Source organism: Mustela nigripes, chromosome 16 (assembly GCF_022355385.1).
Source record: "Mustela nigripes isolate SB6536 chromosome 16, MUSNIG.SB6536, whole genome shotgun sequence".
NCBI lineage: Eukaryota > Metazoa > Chordata > Mammalia > Carnivora > Mustelidae > Mustela > Mustela nigripes.
In genome coordinates, this window is record NC_081572.1 from 2,049,798 (window position 1) to 2,076,379 (window position 26,582).

General features: G+C 56.6%; 2 protein-coding genes across 7 annotated transcripts in view; both read right to left on the reverse strand.

Annotated features, from left to right (window-relative positions):
• The window catches only part of ENDOV (endonuclease V), an 11,218-nt gene extending 10,821 nt beyond the window's left edge, over positions 1–397 (reverse strand). For all 4 annotated transcript variants that reach the window (XR_009400371.1, XM_059379887.1, XM_059379886.1 and 1 more), the window contains exon 1: positions 290–397. Coding sequence is in view for 3 of the 4 variants with exons in the window: in XM_059379887.1 (XP_059235870.1) it covers positions 290–345 (56 nt within the window). In the remaining variant the exon portion in view is untranslated. The remainder of the gene's footprint in view (positions 1–289) is intronic.
• A 2,501-nt stretch (positions 398–2,898) lies between these two features.
• Positions 2,899–26,582, reverse strand: part of RNF213 (ring finger protein 213) — a 106,945-nt gene continuing 83,261 nt past the window's right edge. For all 3 annotated transcript variants that reach the window (XM_059379882.1, XM_059379884.1, XM_059379881.1), the window contains 26 exons: positions 25,920–26,020; positions 25,624–25,806; positions 24,538–24,707; positions 24,339–24,438; positions 23,244–23,355; positions 22,500–22,710; positions 22,072–22,262; positions 21,062–21,184; positions 20,188–20,298; positions 19,349–19,591; positions 19,012–19,093; positions 17,915–17,949; positions 16,608–16,702; positions 15,330–15,489; positions 13,961–14,141; positions 13,114–13,205; positions 12,238–12,489; positions 11,085–11,217; positions 10,855–10,938; positions 10,366–10,546; positions 9,895–10,096; positions 8,759–8,836; positions 8,045–8,239; positions 7,517–7,606; positions 7,264–7,439; positions 2,899–4,749 (listed from right to left, as the gene is read on the reverse strand). In XM_059379882.1, coding sequence (XP_059235865.1) covers positions 4,596–4,749; positions 7,264–7,439; positions 7,517–7,606; positions 8,045–8,239; positions 8,759–8,836; positions 9,895–10,096; positions 10,366–10,546; positions 10,855–10,938; positions 11,085–11,217; positions 12,238–12,489; positions 13,114–13,205; positions 13,961–14,141; positions 15,330–15,489; positions 16,608–16,702; positions 17,915–17,949; positions 19,012–19,093; positions 19,349–19,591; positions 20,188–20,298; positions 21,062–21,184; positions 22,072–22,262; positions 22,500–22,710; positions 23,244–23,355; positions 24,339–24,438; positions 24,538–24,707; positions 25,624–25,806; positions 25,920–26,020 — 3,735 coding nt within the window. In that variant the 3' untranslated portion in view covers positions 2,899–4,595. The remainder of the gene's footprint in view (positions 4,750–7,263; positions 7,440–7,516; positions 7,607–8,044; positions 8,240–8,758; positions 8,837–9,894; positions 10,097–10,365; positions 10,547–10,854; positions 10,939–11,084; positions 11,218–12,237; positions 12,490–13,113; positions 13,206–13,960; positions 14,142–15,329; positions 15,490–16,607; positions 16,703–17,914; positions 17,950–19,011; positions 19,094–19,348; positions 19,592–20,187; positions 20,299–21,061; positions 21,185–22,071; positions 22,263–22,499; positions 22,711–23,243; positions 23,356–24,338; positions 24,439–24,537; positions 24,708–25,623; positions 25,807–25,919; positions 26,021–26,582) is intronic.

Genomic DNA, 26,582 nt, shown 5'->3' on the forward strand with positions numbered 1-26,582 from the left:
CCGAACCCCCGCCCCGGGGTCGCCCCCTCCGCGGTCCCGACACCCCCGCCCCCCCGCCCCGGGGTCGCCCCCTCCGCGGTCCCGACCCCCGGCCCCGGGGTCGCCCCCTCTGCGGTCTCGACCTCCTCTTCCCACCGCACCGAGACCCGGCGCCGGAAGCAAGCCCCGCTGACCTCACGGACTACAACTCCCGAAGTCCCTATCGTCTGCGCACCGGAAGCGGGACGGGCCCCCGCAGCCCCAAAGTCACTCCAGACCCCAAAACTTGGCAGCCAGCCAATCGCCTTACCGTTTCCAGAACGACAGAGTTTCCTCAGGCGGCGGCGCCTCAGCCTCCCCGGCCATGGCGCGCCCCTCAAGGGCCCTTTCCGGTGGTGTCGCTTCCGGCTCACGTCACTTCCGGAGGCCCGCGCGCAGACGCCCGGCCGTCTTCGTGGGCTCGGAGCGGTGGGCTGGGCTCGGGGTCGGACGGCTGTGCGTCCGGACGCCGCCGCCTAGTGGCGGGAGGCTCCGGGGAGCCGCGAAATGGGGAGTCCGAGCGCGTGCGCGGGAGTCCCCGTCTGGGCGAAGGCTGGGGCAGCGCGCCGAGGGCGGCGAAGCCGAGGGGTGGGCGGGCCGGGGCTGGCTGCGGGCAGGGCGGGGCGGCAGCAGGGCGGCTGGCACAGCGCCGTCTGCTCGCTGCTGGGGAGGGCGCCGGCCGCAGGCTCCGGGCACCGGGAGGTGTGCGGTGCGCGCGCGGGCGCGGGGCGGGACCGGCCGTCCCTCCCGGCCTTCTCCGCACTCCGCCGCTCCGGCTCGGACGCGGCCACCGAGCAGCAGCCCCGCCCCCGGCACTGCGACTTCCGGCCCAGCGGCCGCGGGGGACGTCCCGAGAGCAGGACGCGGCCGACCCCGGGCCAGACCCCTGGGTCACCGCCACACTGCCCGCGGACAGCCGTCGGAGCGTGGACTCCGAGCTCCTCCGCGGGGTCACGTTCACTCCGCGCTCCCTTGTGCCAGCCTCGCGCTGGGCGCGGGGGTCACGGCGTCCTCGCGGGGCTGCGGCGCGCCTGCGGTGCGGACCAGGAGGGGCCAGCCCACTGGACGCCGGCGGTGGGGAAGCCCTCTCTGGGGCCGCAGAGGAGCCCGGGCAAAGGGCACAGCACGTGCAAGGGTCCTGTGGTAGGCAAGACGGTGTATCAGGCAGAGAAGGCGGCCCGCGAGGCTGACATGGAGGCACTTGGCCCACGGTGTATGTCCTACCGGCGGATCAGAGGAGTGTGGATGGGAACGGTCTGAATACAGACCGCGACAGGAGCCATGGGGTTCGGGAAAGCCGTGCCAGAGCATTTCACAGCTGCCAGGGCCTTGAAGGACAGGCAAGTGTCGAGCAGGGAGAAGGAATGAGGACCACTTCTGGGTACCACTGCACCCCGGGCACAGCGCCCTGTCCTCTCCCCGCACTGTCTTCTCTCTCGCCACAGCACTGAGGTGCTGTACACACCGAGAAGCTGGGGCTTAAAGAGGTCAAGGGCTCGCCCAAGGCCAAGAACTGGCAAACGGGAATGCTCAGATTCGCACTGAGGTCTGCCTGGGATGTGTTGTGTGTGGACGTGTGGCACACGCGGTGTGGATGAGGAGGACCTTGGATTGGGGGCCATTCATGGGCCTGCGGAGCTGGAGCCAACGTGTCTCTGGGCGGAGGCTCTGCCATACTTCGGGGTACAGGCAGTCGGGGGCAGGGAATGCTGGGCCCCTGGGGCACTCCTCATCAGGCTGGGTGTGGAGGAATGGGGCAGGGCCGGGGGCAGGTCTGTGTAGGATGTGCCAGGCCTTGGGGCGGCACTGTGTGGGCTCCAGCTGGGGCCCTTCCCACTTCTCCCTGCTCTTGCCTCAATGGCTCCCCCAAATCCTCCCACCTCCTCAGAAGCAAGCAGCGACCTGCTCTCCCCAGGCCCCCGATGAGGTGAGGTAAGCACTTGGCCTTTCCTGGCGCTGCCTTTCCCGTTGGAGCTGGGACCCACAGTGCCTGTGCACAAGCTTAATTAGTGACCGAGAAGGGCTTGGGAAGCATTGCCCGAACCCAGGATTCCCGACACATCTCCCGGTGGGCTCAGTTAACAGAGGAGCCCGGGGCCACACGTACGTTTGCGCACACACCAAGGTCTTAAAGAGGAGACGGCGATCAGTCATGACGGTTCTCAGGTGAACCACCACCAGCCGAGCGAGCGTCTCTGCCTGGGCTGAGAGGAGGAGCGGCCACTGCGAAGCGTGCAGGTGGCCGGAAGCCATCAGAGACGGGAGCAAGGCGGAGGGGGAGGTGGTGGTCACTGAGGACACGAGCAGGCGGGGGCGGGTCGGTGGGCTTGAAACAAACTGCGGCTGAAAGAGGGGTCTGACAGCAGGGCAGGCCCTCCTCCGGATGCCCAGAGGTTCTCTCCCGGAGGAGCCTTTCCGTTGGGAAGAGAAAATGCAATTCTCCCCCAAGTGGTGTTTCAGCACTCAAATGGAAGCGGGCCGCTGACCCTTCATCCCTCGCGGATCTTTACTCCCTGTTACAGAGGAATGGTCGTTCCCATCCCGCAGCCCGACCGTGGGCCCAGTGCTCACACCTCGGCGGCAGCGCGGCCGGATCCCGGTGAAGGCATCTCGGGCAGGGTGTGCACATTCGCCCCTCTGACACCGAGGCCGCGGGTCCTGCCCCCGGAGTGTGGCGCCTGGCGATGGGTGGCCAACCAGGGGTCCCCACCTCCACGGTCGTTTGGTCCTGACGGACATTTACCTCCCGCCTTCTACACCAGAGTGAACACTTGCGGTCCAGAACCTTCCAAGCGGAAGGTCTACAGAAAACCCAAGCCATTGCCCGAGGCTGAGCTGGTGTCTACTTGCCACACACAGAAGCTCCGCCCTCAAAGACGATTCTAAAGCAGCAAAACTCAAGTTTATTAAAACAAATATGACAAGAAAATTTATATTTGCCTGTGCTAAGCCAGTGTATTTCTTTAAAAACAAGACAATGCTAGATACGACAGTTAAGGCTTCAAAAGCATAGCACACAAAATACCTTCATTAAAAAAGCTACGAAAAAGTGTGGGGGAGAAAACTCCCAGCCATAAAAAAGTTTCACAGCACAAGACCGAGGCCTGACTCTGCCCGTGGAGGTGCGGCACAGCAAGGACCCAGAGCGGCACCTGAGGGCCACACTGGCTCCGTCCCAGCTTCGAGGTGTCAAAGGAATTCCAAGTGCAAGTCGAGGAGTTGAAGACGCCCCCTGCCCATGACATGGTCAATCCCGGTGGAAGGAGCCTTTGGATAGCGTAGAATGACGGAACAATCGTAGGTTCCTCAGTGCAAGGGGCTGTTGAATCAGATGAACCTCGGAGGGGTCTGGATTCCTGCGCCCCCTTCCTCAGACACAGAAGAGGACCCGGGCGGCGGCTTCTGCCTGCCGCTCCCTCCACCGCAGCTGCAGGGTCCACAGCGGTCCTGGCAGCATTCTCTGGTCCTGCAGCTCGCACCCCGAGGGCCTGATTTCAAGCTGCCGGTTGTTCACTCATGGGGATTGTATACGGAAGACGTCCGCCTCTGACTCGTGAACAGCGGGCATCTCTGTGCGAAAGGTGCTGAGCCCCCGAGAAGCAGGAGTCAGGCAGGCCAGAGGCCACAAGTGTCTGAGGACATCGTGCAAAAGAGACACGACCCTCCCGGGAAGAAAAGAGGTACAAGATCAGAGCTGACCGACTGCTCTCTTTTTCCTGTGTCAGAAACTTAGCTGGTTCTGTATTCTCTCTGAGTCTGTTTTTATGGCGTGGCTGACCTCAGAGGAAGAACCTGACAGTCATATGTCAGGGACATCGAGGTCCCATCAAGACCACACGTTTATTTAGCATGATGCTGGCCAGTCCAAAAGTTCCCAGGAAAATGCCAGAACCAAGCCTTTGACCCAAGGTTAACTGATAAACTTTCATTCAGAATTTAAAAACCCTGGAATCAAACGTGAATCTGGCCAGCACACCAGTCTCATGATTGCGTGCATGAGGAAATTTCTGACCCGTGACACTCTGGGAACTGCGTGAGGGCTGGGGGGTGTGGCCTAAGGCACACACAGAACATGCTGACTTGTATTTTGGGAGGACACAGAAAAGGGTCTGGCACCTTTTCACACCTTCACGGAAGTCTACAAATATGTGTACCACACGCACGACTGAAGGGACGGGAAGAAGAAACAACCCGGCTTCTCCAGTGCAGAATAAATGAGAAGGAAAACAGAAGCAAAATCAATAGCCCTGTCTCCCCGCCTTTCTGGAGTGAGAGGGGTCGGGGTGGGTGCGTGACGGTCTCCAGCCAGCAAGCTGAAGGCCCCATCCGCTGCAGTCAGGGGACGCTGGGGAGCACGTGCCTGGCGCCCCAGAGAACGGAAGGGTGCTCGGTTCTGGTTTCACGGCGTCTCCGGTTCTCCCCTCCCCATGCGCAGCACTCACAATCTGAGGAGAAACGTGCACATTCCCTGAAGCAGTGTGGCCTTCCCGGCCACCTGCGGTGCAGCACACCGGGGTCCTGTGGCACTCCAGGAAGTCCCAGCCGGGGTGGTCAGTGGCAGAGGCTGGCGGAGCAGTCTACCTCGCTTGCCGAGCCTGCTTCAGCTCGGCGGCCATGCTCCACACGGGGACACAATTGCGCAGCTTTATCTTCTCGGGGAACTGGGATTCTAGTTCAGGAGGAATTTCACTGCCTTTGTCTTCCATGTAAATCACCAGAGTTTCTCCCAGGCTGAAAAACCAAGGAACAAGAGGCAGAAGGTTAAGCGTCTCCCATATTATGCAAGGACACCATCAGGGTCGTCACAGTCCCCAAGTGCTTGTGGAGACCGTCAAAGTCAAGTCAACCAACTAAGTGAGTTCCTGAGCGGGGACTAGAACCCACGGTGCGGGGCTCCAGGACGCACCTGCTGCTTACCGTACTGCACCATACAAACAGCATAGCACAGAGCTGACGCTGGGAATGGCCCGGTCTCGGTCCTGTAAGCACTCTGCAACGTGACTTGCTACCGAGCCACTCAAAGCCCCGGGGGGCTCAGTCGGCTGAGTCTGCCTTCAGCTCAGGTCATGATCCCAGGGTCCTGGGGTCAAGCCCACATCGGGCTCCCTGCTTTTCCCTCTCCCACTCCCCTTGCTCGTGTTCCCTCTCTCGCTGTGTCTCTGTCAAATAAATAAAATCTTTAAGAAAAAAAAAAGGGAAGAAAACCAGGAATGGTAAATCCCTCCTATCACACTTACAAAATAGCCTGGTTAACACAGCAGATGTACAGCATGAAACTATAAACCACAGGAAGAAAACACGGCAGAATCCTTTACAACCTTCGGGTAAGGAAGACCTGTATGGCTGTATTTTCCTAGTCCTGATAGAAAAATGGTCAGATCTGGCTTTCTGAAATTAAAGACCAAGGTAGAGCATTTGTAACATAACAAACAAAAAGTTAATCTTCGATCCTTTAAGATTATGATAAAAGGTAAACAGACCAAAGCAAACATGACAGATAATTCAGAGAACGATACAAAACTGGCAACTTCCCTAGGGGGTAGGAAAATACAAATGAAAATGAGATCTTTTTTTGGCCCTTAGATTGGTAAAAGTGTTAAAGACAGATAATATCCAGTGTTGGGCATTCTCACACGTTGGTGTGGCTTTTTTCTCTTCCTTCCTTTCTTCCTTCCTTCCTCTAGCCCCCCCCTTTCTTTTTTAAAGATGTTTGCTTATTTATTTATTTCACAGAGAGCACAAGTAGGAAAAGCAGCAGGCAAAGGGAGAGAGAGAAGCAGGCTCCCCCGTTGAGCAGAGAGCCTGATGTGGGGCTCGATCCCAGGACCCTGGGATCAGGACCTGAGCCGAAGGCAGACGCTTAACCCACTGAGCCCCGCAGGCGCCTGGTTCCTGTTTCTCTAAACAGACAACTGCACCCCGGCTCCCCTCGCTAGCGCGCTTCGTATTTGTGGTTCCCTTCCACTCTGCTGTGTGGCGCACACCTGCACACATTACTGTTCTTTGAACTGCTGGTATTTACCCCAAAGATACAAACGTAGTGATCTGAAGGGGCAACTGCACCCCGATGTTTATAGCAACAATGTCCACAGGAGCTACACTATGGAAAGAGCCCAGATGTCCAAGGACAGATGAATGGATGAGGAAAAGGTGGTGCATATACACGACGGACATCTACGCAGCCATCAAAACAGACGAACTCTTGCCATTTGCAACGACGCAGGAGGAACTCAAGGGTATCCTTGTGAGCAGAGTCAGTCAGTCAGAGAAAAACAGTTATCATATGATCATATGATCTAGTGACATGTGGAATTTAAGAAACAAAACAAACGAGCCAAGGGAAAGGGACGGAAAAATAAAAAAAGATGGAATCAGAGAGGAGACAAACCCTAAGAGACCCTCAGCCACGGGAAACAGACCAAGGGTGGCTGGAGGGGCGGGGCTGGGGGCCGGGGGCACTGGGTGACGGGTGCTGAGCGGGACACGGGATGCAACGAGCACCGGGCGTTGTGAGCAGCTGGCGCGTCACTGACCTCTGTCCCTGAAACTAACAGTTCACTCGGTGTAAATTAGTTGAACTTAAATAATTTAGAAAAGAAGTTACAGTATATATATGTGCACAGTGGAATATTAGTCATCAAAAGGAAGGAAATTCGCCACGTGCAGTGACGTGGACAGAGCCGGCGAGCGCTCCGCTGAGCGATCAGTCAGAGAAAGACCAACAGCGCGTGTTACCACTCCTCTGCGGACTTGAAGAAACAAATCGATAAAAAAAGGGAACAAAGCAAACAACAAAGAGAACTGGACCCTTAGCTCTAGGGAACCGACAGTGGTCGCCAGGGGCAGGCGGGGCAGGGGCAGGTGGGACAGGCGACGGGGTTAAGCGCACACACGCTGCGACGCCCGCGGAGCGCGGTTCAGAGCTGCGGAAGCGCCACACGGCGCACCAAGAACTAACGTGACCCTGTGTTAATTACACGTCAACAAAAGAAGGAAAACTTAAAAATAAAATGCACATCTCTGACATAAGTACACTCGCTATGATGAAAATAGAGGACTTCTGTAATTATTTTAAGAAACCCAACAGAGAGCAAACCCAGAAGGCCAGCCTGCGGGGGTCTGGGGGGAGTAAAACAGCAGGGCGCGGGCTTCTGAGGGGAGGCGGGATCTTCCGTGTCTGTGGAAGACGGGGACGATCGCGGGAGAGACGGCAGGACACCCGCGTGCGCATGAGCCCCTCCGTACCCCCACTTGGGCCTGAATTCCTCGGCCTGGGGGGTCTTCAGTTTCAAGATCATCATTTCATGAAGCTCCAGGAGGAAGGAGTCGAGGTCCGTCTGATTTAGGAAAATGCTGAGGCACTTAGCACCTTCTAGGTCAAGATCCACTTTGTACTCGGCACTGATATCCCGGAAGGGCTCCTGGAATAAACCAGAACAGAGGCAGCGGGAGGCTGGGAGGCAGCGGGGCGGCCCCCGTCCAGCGGGGCTGTACTCACCTTCCGCAGCCGGAGCAGCTGTTCCGACCTGTGGGCCGACAGGAGCTGCCAGAGGGCGATGGCGTGCTTCAGCTGGCACCTCTGGAAGGCCTGAAAGCGCAACGGGCTCCTGAGCAGGGTGCGGGGCTGAGTGGGAACCAGCGGGTGGCTGCGGTGGCACTTCTGATCCCGCGCAACAGATCCCCCTCTCCACGGACACAGACGCCTCCCGCACATGTGGACCAGCCATGTGTCTGACTTTCGGAGTGTCCTGTCGTTCCGTCCACCACCCCCCTGCCCCGGCCCCGGTGTCCTCGTCCTCCGCGCCGCCAGTGCAGGCTCAGAGCCTGCACTCGCACTGCGGAAGCAGCCCTGGCTGGCGTGCCGCTGGCGCGTCTGTGGCCGGCCGGGTTCAGAGTCTCCCGCTGCGGACGCATCTCTGGCTCTAGCCAGAGCACCTTCTGGGGAGGCCCTGAGAGGCGCTAATCCTGGCAGGAAGTGGGGAGGGCAGTGTGGCTTCAGCTGCGAGGGAGCCCAGCCGAGACCCACCTGCAAAGCCAGGGCTGTCTGGTCGCCCATGCGCAGCATGTCTCGGACGTAATCATTCAAGGACAGGTTCGGATTGCCGCCGGCCGTACTCAGAAACCCCAGAGCGACTTCGATGACGGACAGAGCTTCACAGACCTCGCTGTAGGACAGCAGCTGCCCGCAGATGGCGCTGACGGCTGAGTGCGGGAGGGCTTCCTAAGAAATCAAAGGCAGGACAGGGTTCCATGGCTGGGGCTTCCTGGGCATGGCTACCTGACAAGAGCACTTAAAACCTTGTTCACTGCCAGGCCACAGGGGGAATGACCCCTTTACGATAATGACCCCTTAATAATAATGAACACTTAGTGACTCGTTCGTAGCAGTGGTATTCCAGACCCTTCACAGAAACAGACATGAAGTCACCAAGTCCTCACAGCAGCTCCGTGAGGACACTCACACGGACACACACACGCCAGGTACACACCCCACCACAGAAACCCAGAGAGCAGAACAAATCAGTTCTCTGGTCATGACATCGTTACCAAGAAACGAAAGCAGGGTTTCAACAAGACTGCTTCTCATTTGTGTCCTGCTTGCCCTCTGGAAAGAGCAGCGGGCCCAGGGAACTCGGGGAGACCCCCCAGGGTTCCCGGAGCGAGGCTGTGGAGCCCCCGCAGGAAGGAAGCATGTGACCAGGCGACAGCACCAAGCACACGATTGGGGTGTCACAATCACCTGTGGCATCTTCTTCCTGATGTCCGTGAACAGACGCTCGTAGTTCCAGTCCCGTCTGTACACCAGAGTGGGTATTCCCTGAATTGAGAAAGAACACAGACTCTGGAAATGGACACCCGTGGAGGTTTCCTGAGTGGGCGCACCGCCGGGCAGAGCACACCGTGATGTCTGCGTCTGATCCACAGTCTATGGAACCAATAACACAACGAGGGACCCGGCCCTGCCTCGATGGCCATGTGGACGCCTCACGTAGGATGCTGTAAGCTTGCGAGCCGCTGGGGACACAGGAACATGGGGCCCTCCCTGAACACGACAGGCACAGCCTCATACAAGGCAGTCCCTCTGCTAGACAGCAGGGATGGCAGAGCCAGATCAGGTGGCCCTGGGCGGCGACAGTTCAGAGCGTGACAGCAGGCAGTGAGGGAGCACCCCCCCGTGCCGAGTACAAGGTCTCTGACCAGACCTGGAAGGAACAGGAGCAGCCCAGGTGAAGGAACAGACGTGAAGGGACACAGTGTGTTTAGGAAGGGAGGGCGGCCTGGTGCGCGAGGTCACAGGAGTCCACGCCGTCTGCGAGAAGCAGCTCGAGTCAGGCTGGGACAAGCATGGACTTTACCCCACGTGCACCTGATGCCCGTTGTGGTCGGGCTGTCACCAGGGAGTGACGGGAGTCGAATCTGGCTTCAAAACGTGGCCTGAAGACACGGGAGGTGGGGAGCGGTGGCGGCTGCTGCAGCAGTCACACCTGGGACACATGCTGGGCGTGGAAGTTGGGGCTGTGGCAGCTACATGGGTCCCCCAAGGTGCCGGGTGACAGACTGTGTGTAGAGAGGAAACGGAACAGGACAGCCACCAAGGACCGTCGGGGCAGGAGGCAATGCCATTACTACGGCAGAAAAATGTGACAGCGGGTCCACTGGGACCTGCAGGGACCTGGAGGTAGAAGCTTAGAGGCAGCTCAAGAGGTTGATGGGCGCGAGATATGGCCAGGAGTCGAGTCCCAGCCTCTGTGAGGGTGGGTGGCTGGACGGTCATCCCCGCTCCCAGCTCACTCTGAAACTGCCAGATAAAAGCCACACTTGGGCCTAATTTCACAGAAGAGTGTCGGCTCAATAAACACCCGGGGTCAGCCATACCTTGAGAGTGAGCCTGGGTTTGCCCTGCAGGAAGCGGCTGGTGACCTGGCGCTGGATCTTCTCCAGGTCGAACTCCTGCAGGGTCTCCTGGCCTTTCTCCATCCGGTACTGGCAGTTGGACAGAATCAGCGGCATCAGGTCCTGCTCAAACTCGTAACTGATAACGTGCAGGTCTGTGACCTCGGAGGTGTCGATGGAGTAGCTGCGGGACAGCGGAGCACGGCACTCAGCGTCCCCTCACGCACACTTGGCCCAGGGCTCTGGGTGACATGGAGCCGGCTCCTAGCGGACATGTGCTGTCCGAGCAGACGAGCGCGCTGCTGGGGCCTGTGGACCCGAGGGCCTGACGAGGCATGGAAGCTGCCACCTCGGCGCTCACATCCGTCCTGGTGGACCCGGCGGCCCTGGGTGAGCCGGCTCCAAAACCACTTCGCGCAGGCAGAGCGGTGCCCCCTGCAGCCGCGCACCCACCTGCTGCTCCCGCCGGAGAACTTCTCCACGGCGTAGACCATCTCGTTGTGCAGGCTGATCAAGTAGCTGACCAGCGCAGTGGAACAGAGGCCCCGGCCGCGGCGACGAGGCAGCAGGACCTCGAAACTGGTGTCCGTGTCTAAGTCGGCAGTGCAGTAGTCCTCCGGCAGCTTGATCTCACCTTGAGAGGACAGGGGTTCTCAGCAGACAGGCCTCCTCAGTCGCTGCCGCTGCTCCCACCGTGTCAAGGCCGGAGCCGGGGACACACTGACGTTCCACCTCCCGCCTCTCCCCTGCACTGACTGGCTCTGGCATTCTTAACTCTTCCCTGAGTCCACATCGACACGCCAGAATGAGTGGGGACTCAGCCTCCCCGGTACGTCATTTCACATGTCCCGGACACCTCCACTCAGAGGGTCAGAGGAAGCCTGCGCGGCGCCCTGCGAGTGCCGGGCTGAGTCGGGCAGGCACGGGGAGTGCGGCACCTACCATTGGTCTGAAGCGACCTCCGCAGCTTATTCCACGTCGACAGAAAGACGCCAACCCTCCTGTGCAGCAGCTGCTTCACCCCGTCTGTCAGACAAAGCGCTTCTTCAGAGCCCCACGCCAACACCGCCCCACCACCACCCCACCAGAGGCGCAGAGCCTGACTGCGCCTCTCCCAGCTCCGCTGCAGCGACCCCTTGGAGCCACCAAACATGGGTGGTGCCGACCCGTACCTTCGTGGTAGCTGCCAACGAAAGATCTGATAGATTGGTATTCAGTTTCAGAAACGTTCTGGAACCACTTCACGAGATCCCTCTGCAGTGCCAAAATCTCCGGCAAGTATCTCACGAGTCTCAGCTCTGCCTCCTGGAGAGGGAAGCCCGGCCACGCGTCAGTTCTCCTGAACACGTTCCCGGGGAAATGGACTCTGGGGCTGGCTGCATCTGCACTGGGTCCGGTCAACGTGCCGTGTCACGTGATGCCACAATCAGGCTCCTCAGACACGGGAAGTGGCTGTTCGTCATTCACCAGAGCCTGCCGTCTGGATGCCAAACGTCCTGCACACCAGGGATAGTCCCTGGCCTCCTGGAGCTGATGCATCATGTGTATTTGCCAAACACTCATGAACCAAATCTGTCTTGTGAGCCCTTGTGAGGAGCGGAAAGGCTGGGCACACAGGCAACCAGGCTGGGGATCCCTCCTGTGAGTCCTCTGAGGACGGGACCCAAATTTCCAGTCGAATGGGACGGGGTGCCTCCCGGGAGACCCAGGAAAGCCTTCCCACAGAACTGCCGCCCTTAAACCAACCGTCAGACATTTCTGAGTCCCTACGCTTCTTGCCGGACTGCGGACACTCGTCCAGGGGGACGGGCTCGACAGACAACTGTGCAAGAGGAGCCTTCGCGCGGAACAAGGCCGGCGCGGGTGTGTTTATGGCTTAATCGATGGGACTGACTTCCCACAGACCCCTCTCCCAAGGCTGGGTTGGGAACAGGGGAGATTCTGGGCTGGCGAAAGCCTTTTCACTCAACTCCCAGCACTGGGGGTCAAGGGTGAAGGTGAACAGACACCACCCGGAAGCTGTGAGTCCTGCTCCTCCTTGCTGAGTGATTGGGGAGATGCGGTCCTGGCCCTCCCGGGCTCACAGACTCCTGCTAACCCTGACCTGCATGTGGTTTTCTCTTCCTTTGTGACTTTATGGTTCAAACCGCCTCACGGTCTCAGGTGTACAAAGACCCCACGCCCTGAAGCCGACTCTTATGCTCCCGGCGTTCCATCAGGAAAGCAAAGCCCTGACGTCGCCAGTCAGATGCCCAATGCCCGACCAAAGGCGGCCGTCGCGCACACGGGGGACACGGATGCGCGCTCGCGGTGGGGCAGCCTCACCTTCTGCAGGAACTTCCAAAGGATGGGCACGGTCTCCCGACCATTCTTCTGTTCCACCACGTGCTGAAGGTACTGTACCGTGACCCTCCTCCTGCAGGTCCACATCTTAGAGCAGTGGACCGCGCTCTTCGGGGGCAGCTGTGGCAGGAAGGCCGCCGGGTCACCGTACACGATTCTGGCCACAGGGTTGGAGCTGATCCGCTCATCTTTGCTGATGAGGGCCGTCACCGTCAGCAGGGCTTTCTCCAGATGCTGGGGGAGAGGACGGCACAGGGCCTGGAGGTGAGACCACTCGCACAGAGGGGGACACCCGGTGGCTTCAGCAGAGGGGGACACCCGGTGGCTTCAGCAGTGGGCCACTTAGGGAGTCTGCCCTACTGGGTCCAGCACGCGACCAGGCACTCACATTCCTGGTCTCTCGAGACCGCTCACAGGTCACTGTTTGCAGGCTTCGTCTCCGCACAGAGGAGACTCCCAGGCCTGTGTTCTACACCCAGTCTTTCACTGACTTTTATTCCCCATTGGGCTGATTTACTCTCAGTGCTGTTGTCATCTGACAGAGGAGGGACAAAGTACGCATTTCTGCTGGGTGTCTGCAGGAGGGTCTGTCTGTCTACCTGCTGCTCTCATGTCCTGCTGTAAAAGGCGGGGGAGCGAAAGCCCCTGCACTCACAATAATGTCCCAACCTGCCCGTCCGGCCTTAGGGGCAAGGGTGAGGGTACAGCAGGACAGTGGAGTGGCTGGGCAGTCAACCCTTGGGCTGGGGCTCAGCCAGAGCCCCTGACAGCACCTCTGTGAGGCAAGCTGGCCGGAGGGCCTGGGGGACACCCAGGATACCGGCCCTTAGGCTCCCAGGTGGGCCGCTGGCCACGTACCTCTAGCTCAGGGAGAATGAGGGTCTGCATGGCTTTCTCCCAGCTCATTCTCTGCTCTCTGGTTGACAGCCTTGCATCGAAATCAAAAGGACCTGCCAGGAAACACTGATGGGTTACCCACGGAACAGAAAGCACACAGCCCCATGAACAGGACCTAAAGGTGACCAAGTCGCACTCCTTTTCAGGGATGGGCAGGGCTCATCTTCCTAAATTAACCCGAACATTTAAAAATGGTCCTTGCTGCTCCCGCCAACCCCATGGTCTTTGCGAAGATACAAATAAAAATAAAATAAAGTCAAATCTCAGTGCCAGAGAACTATTTGACTTAGTTACATTATGGACCTTTCCTTTCTACGGATTTCAGTTTTAAAAATGGTAACATTAGCTCAGTGACCACAATGGTCTGTAACCTACTTTTCCACACAATGAACTGTAGACATGTCAACACGGCCAGGTAGCCCTGGACAGCCATGTCCTTAGGAAAAGCAGAAGGACCCGCAGACAAGCCAGGGGTCCAAGGAGGACAAGTCCCAACAGATCACCAGACGCTGGTCTCTCGACGGTGAGGACGCACACAACGCCCGTCCCGGACCATACACGTCCCTCGTGCAGCAGGGGCACTGCACACCAGGCCGGCTTGTGCAAGTGCAAAGCCTCCCCCAAGCACGCACAGGTAACACCGCTGTGCACACGACCGCACAGGTGTCATGGGTCTTGACCCGGTAGGGAAAGGCAAGCTGAGCCATCCACCTGTGCTCTCTTCTACCAGCCTCTCCCGGCTTCCCTTTATCTGACTCCCCATCGGCGCCCTCCGCTCCCACCCCCCAACCCCGGCCCTTGTGCTCACTCCATTCAAAGTGGTGGTGCTGGCCTGGGAGAAGGCTGCAGAGCACGAGATGCACCACGGTGACGGTCTCGTCAGCGGTCTTCCCCAGCGTCCGTGCCAGCTGCTGCAGGTCGTTGCGGATGTGCTGCTGCAGGAAGCTTCTGGGGTCCTGCACCGGGGGCTTGATGATGTTCAGGAGAGCCTGGGAGGGCGAGACACATGAGCTCGCATGGGGGGGCCGGCGCACCTGTGCAGGCCCCAGGCAGGGACACCAGCCCCGAGGCAGAGGCTGCAGCTCAGAGGCAGCTCTTGTGGTGGCGGAGGCGCCGCTCAGAGAAGGCGGGAGGAGGCAGAGCAGCAGGAGTGACCGCAGTCTGGGAGCGACAGCCTGCGACATGGTCAGTGCGAACAGTCCTGCAGCCCTGTTCTTAGCTCCTCGAAACCCATCTCTCAACAGTGTCTTCCTTCATCAAGATGCATAAGAAATAACACAGAGGACATGAGGAGCCGAGAGAAGGGAGTTGAGGGAAACCGGAGGGGGAGTCGAACCATGAGAGACTGTGGACTCTGAATAACAACCTGAGGGTTTTGAGGGCTGGGGGTGGGAGGCTGGGCCAGCCTGGTGGTGGGGATTAAGGAGGGCACGGATCGCACGGAGCACTGGGTGCGGTGCGCAAACAATGAATTCTGGAACACTGAAAAGAAATGAAAAAAAAAAAAAAAAAAGATGCATGTTCATAAGCTTACGTGGCAACAGCCTCACCCCTGACTCATTAAAGCTGCACTCTGTACAAAGTCCCAAATAAAAGAATCTCAAAGCCTTAACGTTGGCTATCACAGTTAATCCACTCAGAGGAGACAGTGTGTTTCGCCCAGAGAGACACCGAAGAGGCAGGTGACGCGGCGGTTTCGGGAGCCTCTCCGCGCCTGGGTGCGCGCAGTCGTGGGCGCTCATTTAAGATGGATTTCAGGGGTGTCTAGATGGCTCACTCGGTTGAGTGTCTGTCTCTTGGTTTTGGCTCAGGTCATGATCTCAGGGCGGTGAGATGGAGCCCCAGGTCGGCTCTCTGCTCGGTGTGGAGTCTGCCTGGGGTTCTCCCTCTCCCTCTGCCCCTCCCCTCTGTGCCCTCTGTCCAAATCAATAAATAAAATGGACTTTATGTAACGTGACGGGTAGTTCCCTCACACCGCCATATGCCGCAGTGGGGAAAGGAGGGTGCGTGGACGTTCTACTGCTCTGTGGCTTAGGGAACAGTGACAGAGGAGGTGTCCTAATCCACGGGAGGTGGCCAGCACTCTGTAGACAAAAGGACCCACTGAAAAATCTACAGTGGGTCGTTCAAAATGAACGAGCAAACACACGGCCAGGCAGGAACAGGCCGGACCTTACCTGAGGGTTCTGAGCGGCTCCCAGGAGCAGGGCCAGGTGAGTGAGCAGCCGGACGAGCAGGAAGACCCCTGGGGACAGCTCTCGGTCCGACACCACGGCCTCGCCTCTGGACACCGGGGCTCCCAGCACGTGGCCCGTCTGTGTTCTGTCTATGCTGTTACTGGACGAGAGAAGATGGGGGAGACGGAAGACCGTCATCTTTCCTCAGCCCTAGGGGCACACCCCAGATTCCTGGGAGCTAGAGACGAGGCTCGCCATTTTGAAGCAAACGGTGTTCCAGGACTTGTCCCCAGAATCCCAGACATCTCGCCGCAGCGTCTTCCATCCAACCTCCCCCTCTGGCTGAATACAGCCCACAACATTCTCAGTGTGAAACGGCTGAACCGACTATTTGTGCAATCCCTGGGCCATGTGTCAGGCCAAGGTCTGCACCTGCTTTTCCCACTGAAATCATCATGGGGAGGGGAGCAGGCAGGCTAAGGATGGCCAGAGTTCGGGACGGGTGACATCAACATCAGGACATGTGTGTATCGATCTCATTTTCCCAAACTGAAAACTACGAGTGAACGCCTGGCAAAGAATTTCATATCACATCCAGGTGGGAGGCGCAGTATGATAGATACATTCTGTTGCAAAAATACTGGAGGTTCTAGAACTTTCTGAAGGTTTGTGAAGATAACAGGCTCGAGTATTTTAAACTGTAACAGTCCTAGAAGAGCCACAATGTATAATGGCCAGAGGTAGGCCCCATCTGCCATCTGGAGGAGCACGGGGAGCCACGCTCATCTCGAGGGAATGCTGGGAAACGGACAACAGTTATGCGTGTGGATTCTGGAGTGTCCGGTAAGAAGGCCCACGTCTCCTTAGCATCCCACAAACAGTGCAGGAAGCTAAGAGAGTTTACAAGTGAGACAGTGTGAGCTCAGATAGACAAAAGCCCAATTTGGGCCTTCGTGGACTCCAGTCCCTCTGAATCAGGTCACTTGTGAATGGAGCACGTTTCTACAGGGACATGGCCCAAGCCCACACGGAGGATATCCGGATAGACATTTAAACGTGTGGTCTGCTTTACATTTAAGAGCCCAATCAGCCAATGGCAGATCAGATCCCTTACTGGAACAGGACTACAGGGACCTCGGCGCTGAGATCCGACGGGACACAGGCCCGAGTGCATGGCAGTAACGAACACTGCACTTAGGAGCACTGCGTCCACTGGGATCGAGTCCACCGGAACAACAGTGCTTTGGTCACTTAGAAAAGAAAGACGCTCTTACATACTTGGCAACTTCAAATCCAGGCTCGGGTTTGTGATTAATCCCTCCAATTAGGGCCCCACAGTCAACGCAGTGGCTCCGTTCCGTGGGCCTGCCACACTGGGACAAAGACAAAGGTGTCCTGCTCAGTTTCGGAGGAGGCGTGCTTCGTGCACAGATGCCACCCTGCGGGCCCATCCGCGTGTGGCACACGGACTGCTCACTCTACTGCGAGCACGTGCGGCGGCTGCAGGAGCCCCACGACACGGGCAGATGCTCCACGCAAATACGGCGCACAGGAGTAAACGCGGACTTTTTAAGCAGGAGAGACCACCTGAGTTTTCCTCCCAGACACTTTGCAGACAAACACGTAAGGAGCCTTCCCTTCTCAGGCTCGCTGCTCCTCCCGCCCCCTGACCGCCACACCGCAGCTTCCATCACCGAGAGCCCGGAGACTACTGCAGCCTCCAAACGTAATTCCTGAACTCAGTTTGGACTTTTTTAATTTAAAAAAGATAAAAAGGTAACCATATGATTTGCTCCTTCCAAAACCTCATTTTTCCAAATCTGGTTGTGGGCTGCTGTATACTGTGAATCACAGCCCGTAACAGGCCAAACCAGCCTCAAGCCCGACGCCTGAGACCGTCGGAGTGGAGTGCATCTTGGGAAGAAAGTGCTTCGCTCTCCCCACGTCGTGGAGGAGGAAGTGGGCGAATCTGAGAAATGGGCAGTGTATGTAGTCGTGCTTCCTCCGCTATGTCTCTCATTGACTTTGTTCAATTCCACAGCCTGCTGCTGGGCTAGCCGAGGAGACAGTGCCAAGGGCCCTGCCGGCTGCTGTGGGATGCACACAGATCTCTCCACGGGGCTGATCATCCAGGGTCTCTTTTCCTGTCCTGCGGCGTCTAGAGCACACCTGTAACCCCGCCTCTGGCCCAGTCAACCCCTCGCATGTGTCCCTGACCCCATGTGGATGGAAAGGATGGCCAGCAGCCATTTTGTCTCCTAGAGGGACTTGGGCCATGTCTGGACACATTTTTGGTTGTGCCCCTTGTTGTGCCCCTTATGACCTGTGGAGCTACTGGCCTCTGGGAATTGAGAGCAGGCATGCCTACCACAGCCCACAGTGCTCAGCCCCACAATACAGTGGAGGTCTGCAGGTTTCCACACCATTTAGATGCGTGGATGGAGCACCGTAAACAACCCTGAGAAGAGTTTATGTTCTCTAGAAGGTCATGACCCTCACTAGCCCCTTCCCCATGTCCCTCTGCTCAGATCTAGAGGAATAAACGTTTGCGCCGGGCAAATACCACCCTAAATACTGAGACTTACCTCTCCCACAGTGCACGGGTGACCATTGGGACACACTGTTAAAAGAACAACAGGAGACGCGTGGGCTGCTGAGGTTTTACCTGATGACCCAAGGCAGAGGAGGAAAGCCCACACCCTCCTCTCCAGCCTAACCAAACCGAGACATGGAGCAGGGGCCGAGCACATTAGAGAAAACAAGGTGTAGCTTCACCTGACAGAGCAGGGAAACACTGCGTCACAGCCTCCTGCAGGGGCCGTCTGGGAGGCAGCACTGGCCTATTTCATACTCTCTTTAACTTGTTGTTTTTAAAGAGCGTGGGTTTTTAAAAAAGACTTTTATTTCCTTATTTATCATATCGAGAGAAAGAGCGCGTGCCTGTGCGCGTGCAAGTGGGGGGAGGGGCGGAGGCCGAGGGCGCATCTCAAGCAGACTCCAGCTGAGTGGGGGCCCACGCGGGACTGGACCCTGGGATCCTGAGATCACAACCTGAGCTGAAACCAAGAGTGGGCCGCTTCACCAACTGAGCCAGCCAGGCGTCCCAAGAGCATGTTTTATCATGACTTTTACAATTCGTTTAAAAGGGTTATTAGCTCAGAGGCACCGGACTAGCTCAGTGGGAGGAGTATGTGACTCTTGATCTTGGAATTGTAGGTTCCAGCCCCACGTTAGGTGTAGAGATTACTAAATAAATAGATAAACTAAGTTAAAAAAAAAGACAGAGAGAACCAGGAAAGGCCTTGCTTTGTCTATTTAAAAAAATAAATAAATACTAAAAAACAGAAAAAGATTGTTTCTCAGACAACAGCAAAGTTTACGTAAAGTATGGGTTACATTACTTGGATTCCTAATTCTATTATTTCAAAAACAATTATCTTTGGGTCACAAACAGCCGAGCGGACCCCTGCCTGAGCTGCTGGCTGGACTCACAGGCAGACCCTTCCCCGGGAATGGACTTGGGAAGGCCCTGACGCATGCCCTCTGCATTCAGCAGGGCGTCCTGTGCTGCCAAAGCCCTGACAGTGGGCCAGGGCAGGAGTCTGGGACCTTGAGGCACAAACCAGAGACCCCAGCTCAAAGCACCGAGGACAGTGATCCTGTATCAGAACCTGACACGTACCATACCAGCGGAGTCCTTCCAGACCCTTCCAGGTCCGAGCTTGAGTCAGCAAGTCTTCAGGCATCGTTGGAAGATAAGCACTCTGAAAAGGCAAGAAAGCAGAGAAAGCTTCAGGAAGGTGAGAGACTGGGCAGGCTGCCAGCGCCCCGAGGTGACAAGGTGGGACTTTGGACTCTCCCTCTTCTCCACCAGCAAGTTCTCCAAAGGGAAAGCAGAACGAGGGCTCTCCCTGTCACCACGGACTCAGGCGTCAGGAGGGACAGAGGCAGAGAGAGGAGCCATGAGACACATAGGCCACCAGGGACAGGCCACAGGAGAAACCACACCCTGGTCTTACCACCATGTCCGCTGGGGAAAAGGCCAGATTCTGCAGGGGCTCTAAGAGGTGGCCGTGTCCACACAGGAGGACGACTGCAGTGTGAATAACCAGTTCTGCCACTGGGCCCTCGAGGCTGCTGTCCCCATCACCCGCCCTCAGCAGGGGCAGCGTGTTGGTGACGAGGGATGTCGCAAAATGTCTCATGTTTGGAGAAGACAGGACCTTGCTTTCCTCGATGAAGTTGTGTAGAGCCTCACAATGCTGATGGGAAAAACGTTTTAGCATTGAAAAATGTATCAAAGAAGAATGTGATATGAAGACAAACAGTTGCTTTCAATTCAGGCATACACATAACTACTTATCAGATGTGGAGGGAAGGTGGCTGGGGGCCGGGGACGACTGCCCAGACCAGAGCACTTCCCCTGCCAGCGCAGCCGCACACACTCCAGGACTAGCTCGGACAGTTTCTCACGTTCTTGACTTTGTTTTTCATCCTAATTCTGAAAGTTCTGGGTGACACAGCAAGTTGTTCCTCCACATAAGCTAGTCGAGGGGCACAGGGGGCTCAGCTGGCTGGATGGTGGACTCTGGATTTGGGCTCAGGTCATGGTCTCAGGGTCATGAGATCGAGTCCTACACTGGGCTCCCGGCTCAGTGCAGAATTGGCTTCAGAGTTGCCCTCTGCCCCTCCCCCAGCCTCTAAAATAAATAAATCTTGAAAAAGAAAAAATTGAGAACCTCTACCCTAGATAAAAAGAAAAATTATGGGCAAAATGTGTTTGTGGCTCTTACTCCTCTTTAGAAAAGTGCCTCCAGATGCAGAGCCTGTGGGCACCAGCCTGAATACAGACACTCACCTCTGGCTTAGGGTGGAGGTTTGCATTGCGTAATCGGTACAGAGTGGTGACCTCTCTGTAGAGCGCCAGCAGGAAGTGGGCCGCCTGCCGCGGGCTGGGGCTCCCGCAGATCTGAACGAAAAGTGAGGACCCCGGTGAGGCTTACAGCCGTGGCACACGTCCACCTCAGGGCCGGAGTCCCGCGGCTTCAGCCCTTCGACCAGGCGGAGGGCAGGGAGCCCGTCCCGAGACCCGGACGCCTGCCACCCTGCACCTCAGACCGCGAGGCTCATAAACATTCTGCGGTGAAACGCAGTGCCCATTGATCAGATCACTTAGGACACAAGTAACAGATATCACCATCTATTTTTCGGACCACTTCACCATTCCTTGAAACTTCTGAGCAGAAAGAGGCTATTTATTTACTTTCTCACTTCCTGGCACAGCGCCAGAGTAAACAGGGACTCCAAGAGGAAGCAAGACCAGAACTGCCTGAAGATTAGATACTAGAAACCCTGCCCTTTATGAAAATCAACACCCCCATCCGGGCGGCCGGGAATCCTGAATGTGCACAGGAAGGAATCTCTCAGCTGCCAACGGGTCAGCCCTCAGGGTGACCCTGAAGGGAGGGAGGCTCCACCTGGGTCTCAAAAGGAAATAACACCCGTGAGAACTCGGGAGGGAGCTGCTGACGGCGGTGGCCTGGCAGGTCAGCACAATGGAGCAAATCTGTCCCCTAATTCCGTCGCTGACCGCCTCCTGTCTCAGCCAGGCAAGCTGAGGCTGTGGACACAGGATGGCCAACATGGCACGCCACCCGGGGGTGCCTCTTCCGCTGGGCCATTTGACATAAGGGCAGTGTTTGGGACAGAAGGTCACTTGGGGGCTGTCGTACCATCGGACCAGCCACATCAGCCAAGGGCTTGCACTCGAGCACAGCTCTGCCCACCGCGTCCCGAAGAGCCTTATACTCGTCACCGTGCACGAGGTACGGATCCACCTGGCTTGCATTATCCTCCTGCAAAGCCCAGGAACACACAGGTTAATCACAGGGGAGGGACAAGGGCAGCACGAGCAAAGAACCATTTGGAAAGTAAAGGACTGGGTAAGTGTCAGAGGCCCAGCCCTGGGCATGACAGTCCCCTACTATGTTGGGAGACGCCTCCCCCTTGCCCAGGGAAGGGGTGAGCAGGTGAGAAACTGGGGGAGGAGGCAGGGGCGATCCTGTCGCTGCGTCCTGTCTCCACTGAGAGCAGAGACCAGACACAAGTGACAGACCACAAGTATGTGGACTGTCAGCTCTCACCAGGAGGGAGAAAGAAAGTCAGGATTTTAGTGCAATTGTTGTAACCCCAGGAAAGGACTAGAGAGGGGCCCCCCAAGCCTAAACTGCTCCAGTTCTATTATCCTCATTCTCGTGCCTCCTGTCTGCTGAAGAGAGAAAGGATTTTTGCAAGCTGAATTCCTTTTTTTCTTTCTTTTTCGGGAGATTTTATTTGTCAGAGAAAGAGAAAGATCACAGGAGCAGGGGGCAGAGGCAGAGGCAGAGGGAGAAGCAGACTCCCTGCTGACCAGGGAGCCGAATGTAGGGCTCCGTCCCAGGACCCCAGCATCCTGACCTGAGCTGAAGGGCAGATGTCCAACCAACTGAGCCCCCCAGATGCTTCAACCTGAGTTGCTTTTAATTTGCCGAAAGCAAAAGCCACCGAATCATTCTTGGGCTTTCCCCACGTCAAACTAGATGGAAGTGAAGCCTTAAAGACGCCTTTCTGCCCGCAGGTGACAGGCCAGAAGCGCAAACTGTCCCCCACGCCCAGCGGCCAGCTCGGGGTGCCACAGTGGAGAAACAAGGGGCCAGTGTAGCCATGGTGCCCGGGGCGAGGGGGCAAGGTCAGGTGTCCTCACCTGCTGCACCACGGCCTCCTGGGGGAGCACCCATCGCGCCGGCTGGCCCTGTCCGCAAAGGCGCTGCACCCACTCCATCCCTCGCTGGCTGGCGAGCTTCCTCACCAGGTACACGCGGTGCCAGTCGTTCCTCCCTTGCCTGCAGAAGCGCTCTACCTGCTGCAGGAAGCGCAGCTTCTCCCCGGCCAGCTCTGCGGAGCCCGAGCGAGAGGTGAGCGACGCTGGCTGAGCAGACCCGCGGCCCGCCCACCCGAGACACGGAGTCAGGCCAAAGGCACGTGCCCCCGTCACCAGGAGCTCACAGCGAGCAAACTAGTCGCGGAGAAAGGGGACATGGTACAGACCGGGGTCACCCTGAGAACGCCCCGAATGTCTAAATCGTGGGGTCTCTAAGCCTGGGGTAAAGACAGGTGCCGAAGGAGACCTGCCTGAGCCCTCCTGAAGCTCGCTGAGGATGTCGGATGCTCTGTCGAGACACAGGCGGACCCTGGCCGTCTCCTGTAGGTACTCCACGGACGCCTCGCTGGCTGGCTCCAGGCTGTGCCGCCACAAGCAGGTCTGCAGGAAGACCCCTTCCTCCCGCAGGTGTGCCGGCTCCTCGCTGGCAGACAGACCGCTGGCCTTCTCGTACAGAGAATCCTAGGGGACAAAGAACCAGGGAAAAAAGGACGTTCCTCTTAGCAGGCACACCCCAACCTTCCCGAATCTCCACACTGAGCCGGTGGAGAACAAGATCGAAATACCGTAAGTTTGAGGGTAACTATTGAATCATGGCAAGAGAATACACTTTTTTATGGGACGGGGCAAGAGAAAAGGCATGGAAAAAAACATGTCCTGTAATCCAATTTTCTCACACACCTGGTAAAATTTTGAGAAGTAACAAGATAGAATAAAAATGAAAAGCCATCATAGGCTCGCCAGCTGGAGATGAGCACGGTTAAGTCGGGGGGCGAGTTCTGTTCTCTGGCCCAGGCCCAAGCGTGGCAGGACCCACAGCTGCGAGGCGCAGAAACCAGGCTGCGGAGCCCTCGTGTATGTGCGCCACAGCACGTCTGTTCCTTTCCCTGATGAAAATCATCTCCTGCCAATTTCCAGAGACTCTTTCCCATGGAGTCAACCACATGGTGCAGGGTATTTGGGGGCGTCGTGCTGGGCAGGTGCGGCGTGCTCACCTCCAGACAGCTGCTGAACAGGATGTACAGCTCAGTTTTATCTTCAGCGAGCAGGGCCTTCTCCTCCAACAGCAACAAGTAAGCCTGGATATAATCTTTTACTTCTTGGAAGCTACGGAAAGAAAAATAGGGTACCTGGTGGTCTCATCGTACCAAGGAGAAAGAGAGAGAGACAGAATCTCTCTACCTACCTGCCTATCCATCTCCATCTCCCTATATAAATATACACATAACCACGTAAATATGTACAACCACTTCCTAACAACGTCTTACTGAAAATGTAATTATTTATTTATTTTTAAAGATTTTATGTATTCATTTGACAGAGAGAGAGTGAGCACAAGCAAAGGGAACAGGAGGCAGAGGGAGAAGCAGGCTTCCTGAGCAGGGAGCCCAATGCGGGCCTGGATCCCACGATCTGGAGATCGTGACCCAAGTTGAAGGCAGATCTCAACCAACTGAGCCACCCAGGCGCCCCCTTTGGAGCGTTTCTTGGAGCATCTTGATTTTGTCGTCACCTCAAAGAATGCTGTCAAGTCAGAGCACAGGCCAAGTGTACACAGTGTCCTCGGAAAGAAGCTTCTGAACACAGATCCGCTCCCTAAGAATGTTCTAGAATAGCATAATTTTATAAGACGGCTGAGCACTGGCACCACAGGGACTTCTCTGTCCATTCACAGGATCAGAGAAACTGAAACACTAAAACGAGATGTCAGTGGCATGCAGGACCACAAGGACGAGGGGACATTCTCAGCAGCCCCTGGGTCACAGGACTAGGCAGCTGTGTGAGGAGGCTCAGAACTGCCGGTTCCTGCCCACAGTCCCGCACACGTCACACTACCCCGCTCCCCTCTCTGAAATCTGCTTCGTCCTTGCTAATAAGGTACTTGTGGGGATGATGAACTCACGTGCCCACAGGGGAAGTGCAGAACCAGTACAGAAAAAGAAACAGGCAGTCCCTCCTGGAAACACTACCTGAGACCGTGTACTACCTACCAGTTCAGCCAAGGATGCTTGGCAGAAAAGCAGCAGCCAATAGGAGGGAAGCAGGAGGCAAGGCTTTCTAGAAGCAAAGCCCAGGCTAGCTGCGCTCACCTGTACTTCAACAGCAGTTTCAGGACTACCGAGCGGATGACCGGGGTCTTGTCCACAACGTCGTCGAACGGAGACAGAGATTTGGTATGCTCGCGGTGTCCTGAAACCAGAAGGAGAGGGGAGGCTCGTGTTCCCATCAGCCATAAAGAAGCGAGACGAGGAAGTGGATTTTCAGGTCTACATGAAGCAAGTGACTTACTTTGGGAAGTGTCTCTTAGGAGCTTCTTTTGTACGAATAGTAAACTGAGCAGAGCGTCGATCACCTCCTTCTGTGGTGGAGAGTTGTCTCTGAAGCACACAGTGGAGACCAGGTCCAGGAAGAAACTGTTGCACAGCTGCCGGACATAGGCGTGTTTCCGGACGGCCTCCCTTGGGGATGGTTGGAACACACAGTGAATGGGCTTGCCGAGCGCGCTCCTGCACGCGCGGCGCTTCGGGACTTACACGGCCGTCTGTGTTGTTCAGTAAAAACATGCAACCGTCCCCTTACACTGATAGAGGCGGGCGCACAGCCGTCTGACTGTGCGCAGACTCGTCTCATTCCAGGAACACTTTGGCCCTCGGGACAAGCCAGTGACACCCTTTCATCCTGAAGTATGCAAAGATCCCGCGCACCGTGCTGGCCTTATGCTCCCCTTTCAGGAGGCAGGGAGCCACTGCTGCAGCGGAGCCGAAGGCCGCCGAGCCCACAGAGTCTCCGCTCGCTTCCACGCTTGCTATGAAGAATGTGGCCAGACAGGAGCTAGCTTTGCTCTCAGGTCTCTGGAGCCAAACTGGCTGTGTCCTAAACTCCCTGGGTATCCTATGATGCTTTTACCTCATTGAGGACTTTCTGCTTTATCTCCTCTAATTGTGTTGTCTCCCAATTCTGTGCTTGGGGGTGTCTTGTGGAGGGAATAATTTTGAGACACTAGGGGTCTATGAAGGTGGCAGCCTCTCTTGGATGGTGCTCCAAAGTCAGGTTCGTTAAGGTTAATACAGTTTATATATATATTTTTAAAAGATTTTATTTATTTATTTGACAGACAGAGATCACAAGCAGGCAGAGAGGCAGACAGAGACAGACAGGAGGAAGCAGGCTCCCTGCTGAGCAGAGAGACCGATGCGGGGCTCGATCCCAGGACCCTGGGATCATGACCTGAACCGAAGGCAGAGGCTTTATCTCACAGAGCCACCCAGGCACCCCAATAGAGTTTATATTAATAAGTAGGTTAATAAGTTTATGTTTCTGAAATTTATATACTTGCCAAAAAAGGGAAGACATAGAAGAGAAAGGGTGATTTACCTGTGCTCCTGGGACACAGCTAGAGAGTAGTCTTCTGGCAAGTCTGTTAAACAATGGGGGCATCTCATCTGCCCTAGGGTGAGACAGGACTTGACGCAGCTCAAGCAGAACACATGGTCACAGGGCAGGCAGACTGGATCCTGGGTGTCCCCTAGGCAGACGGGGCACGGCTGGATCTCAACCCTAGAATCCATGGAGAGGCACCAGCTCTGAAGCAGAGAAGCTGGCCACAGGCAGCTCCAGACCTCACTCACGCAGCGCTCCCCACCACAGTGATCTCCAACCAAGTGTCTCACCTGGCGAGGGTCTTGCTGGCCTGGTCCTTGCACTCGCGTAGAGTACGCATCACTGCGACAAAAGGCCCATATGTCTTGATGTCGGAGTCATCCTGCAGATACTGACGGAGAGAGGGGCAATGACCAGGAGGATGACGAGCCATGAGTAAGGGCAAAGGTTAGCCAGGCAAGACCACTTTCCCCAGGCAACCCCGGGCACACCTCAGGTACCCCCCGGCTGCTGGGCTGTGGGACCATCGGGTCAGCCTGCAGGGCAAAGCCTTTCTGTTTCTAGCAGTTTCTCTGGCTTGGAATGCCCGTTCTCACTATGTTGCATTAGGGGGGAAGATGGGATCCGCCACTTCCGGTTCTGCCCTCTTCCTCTCTCTCTCTCAGGTTCACACTTCTCCCACTAGGAGATCATTAAAGCTTCAATTTATTTAATGTCTTTTTAAAAATTCTTAATTATTTGAGACAGAGACAGAGGGAAAGTGCAAGGGGAGAGGCAGAAGGAGAGGGAGAAGCGGGCTCCCTGCAGGGCTTGATCTCGGGACCCAGAGATTATGACCTGAGCCGAAGATAGACGCTTTACTGACAGAGCCACCCAGGCGTTCCGAGACATTTCAAACTTTAAATGATAATATAATGACAGTCTGTGTAACCACGACCTAGCTTTAAGAAATC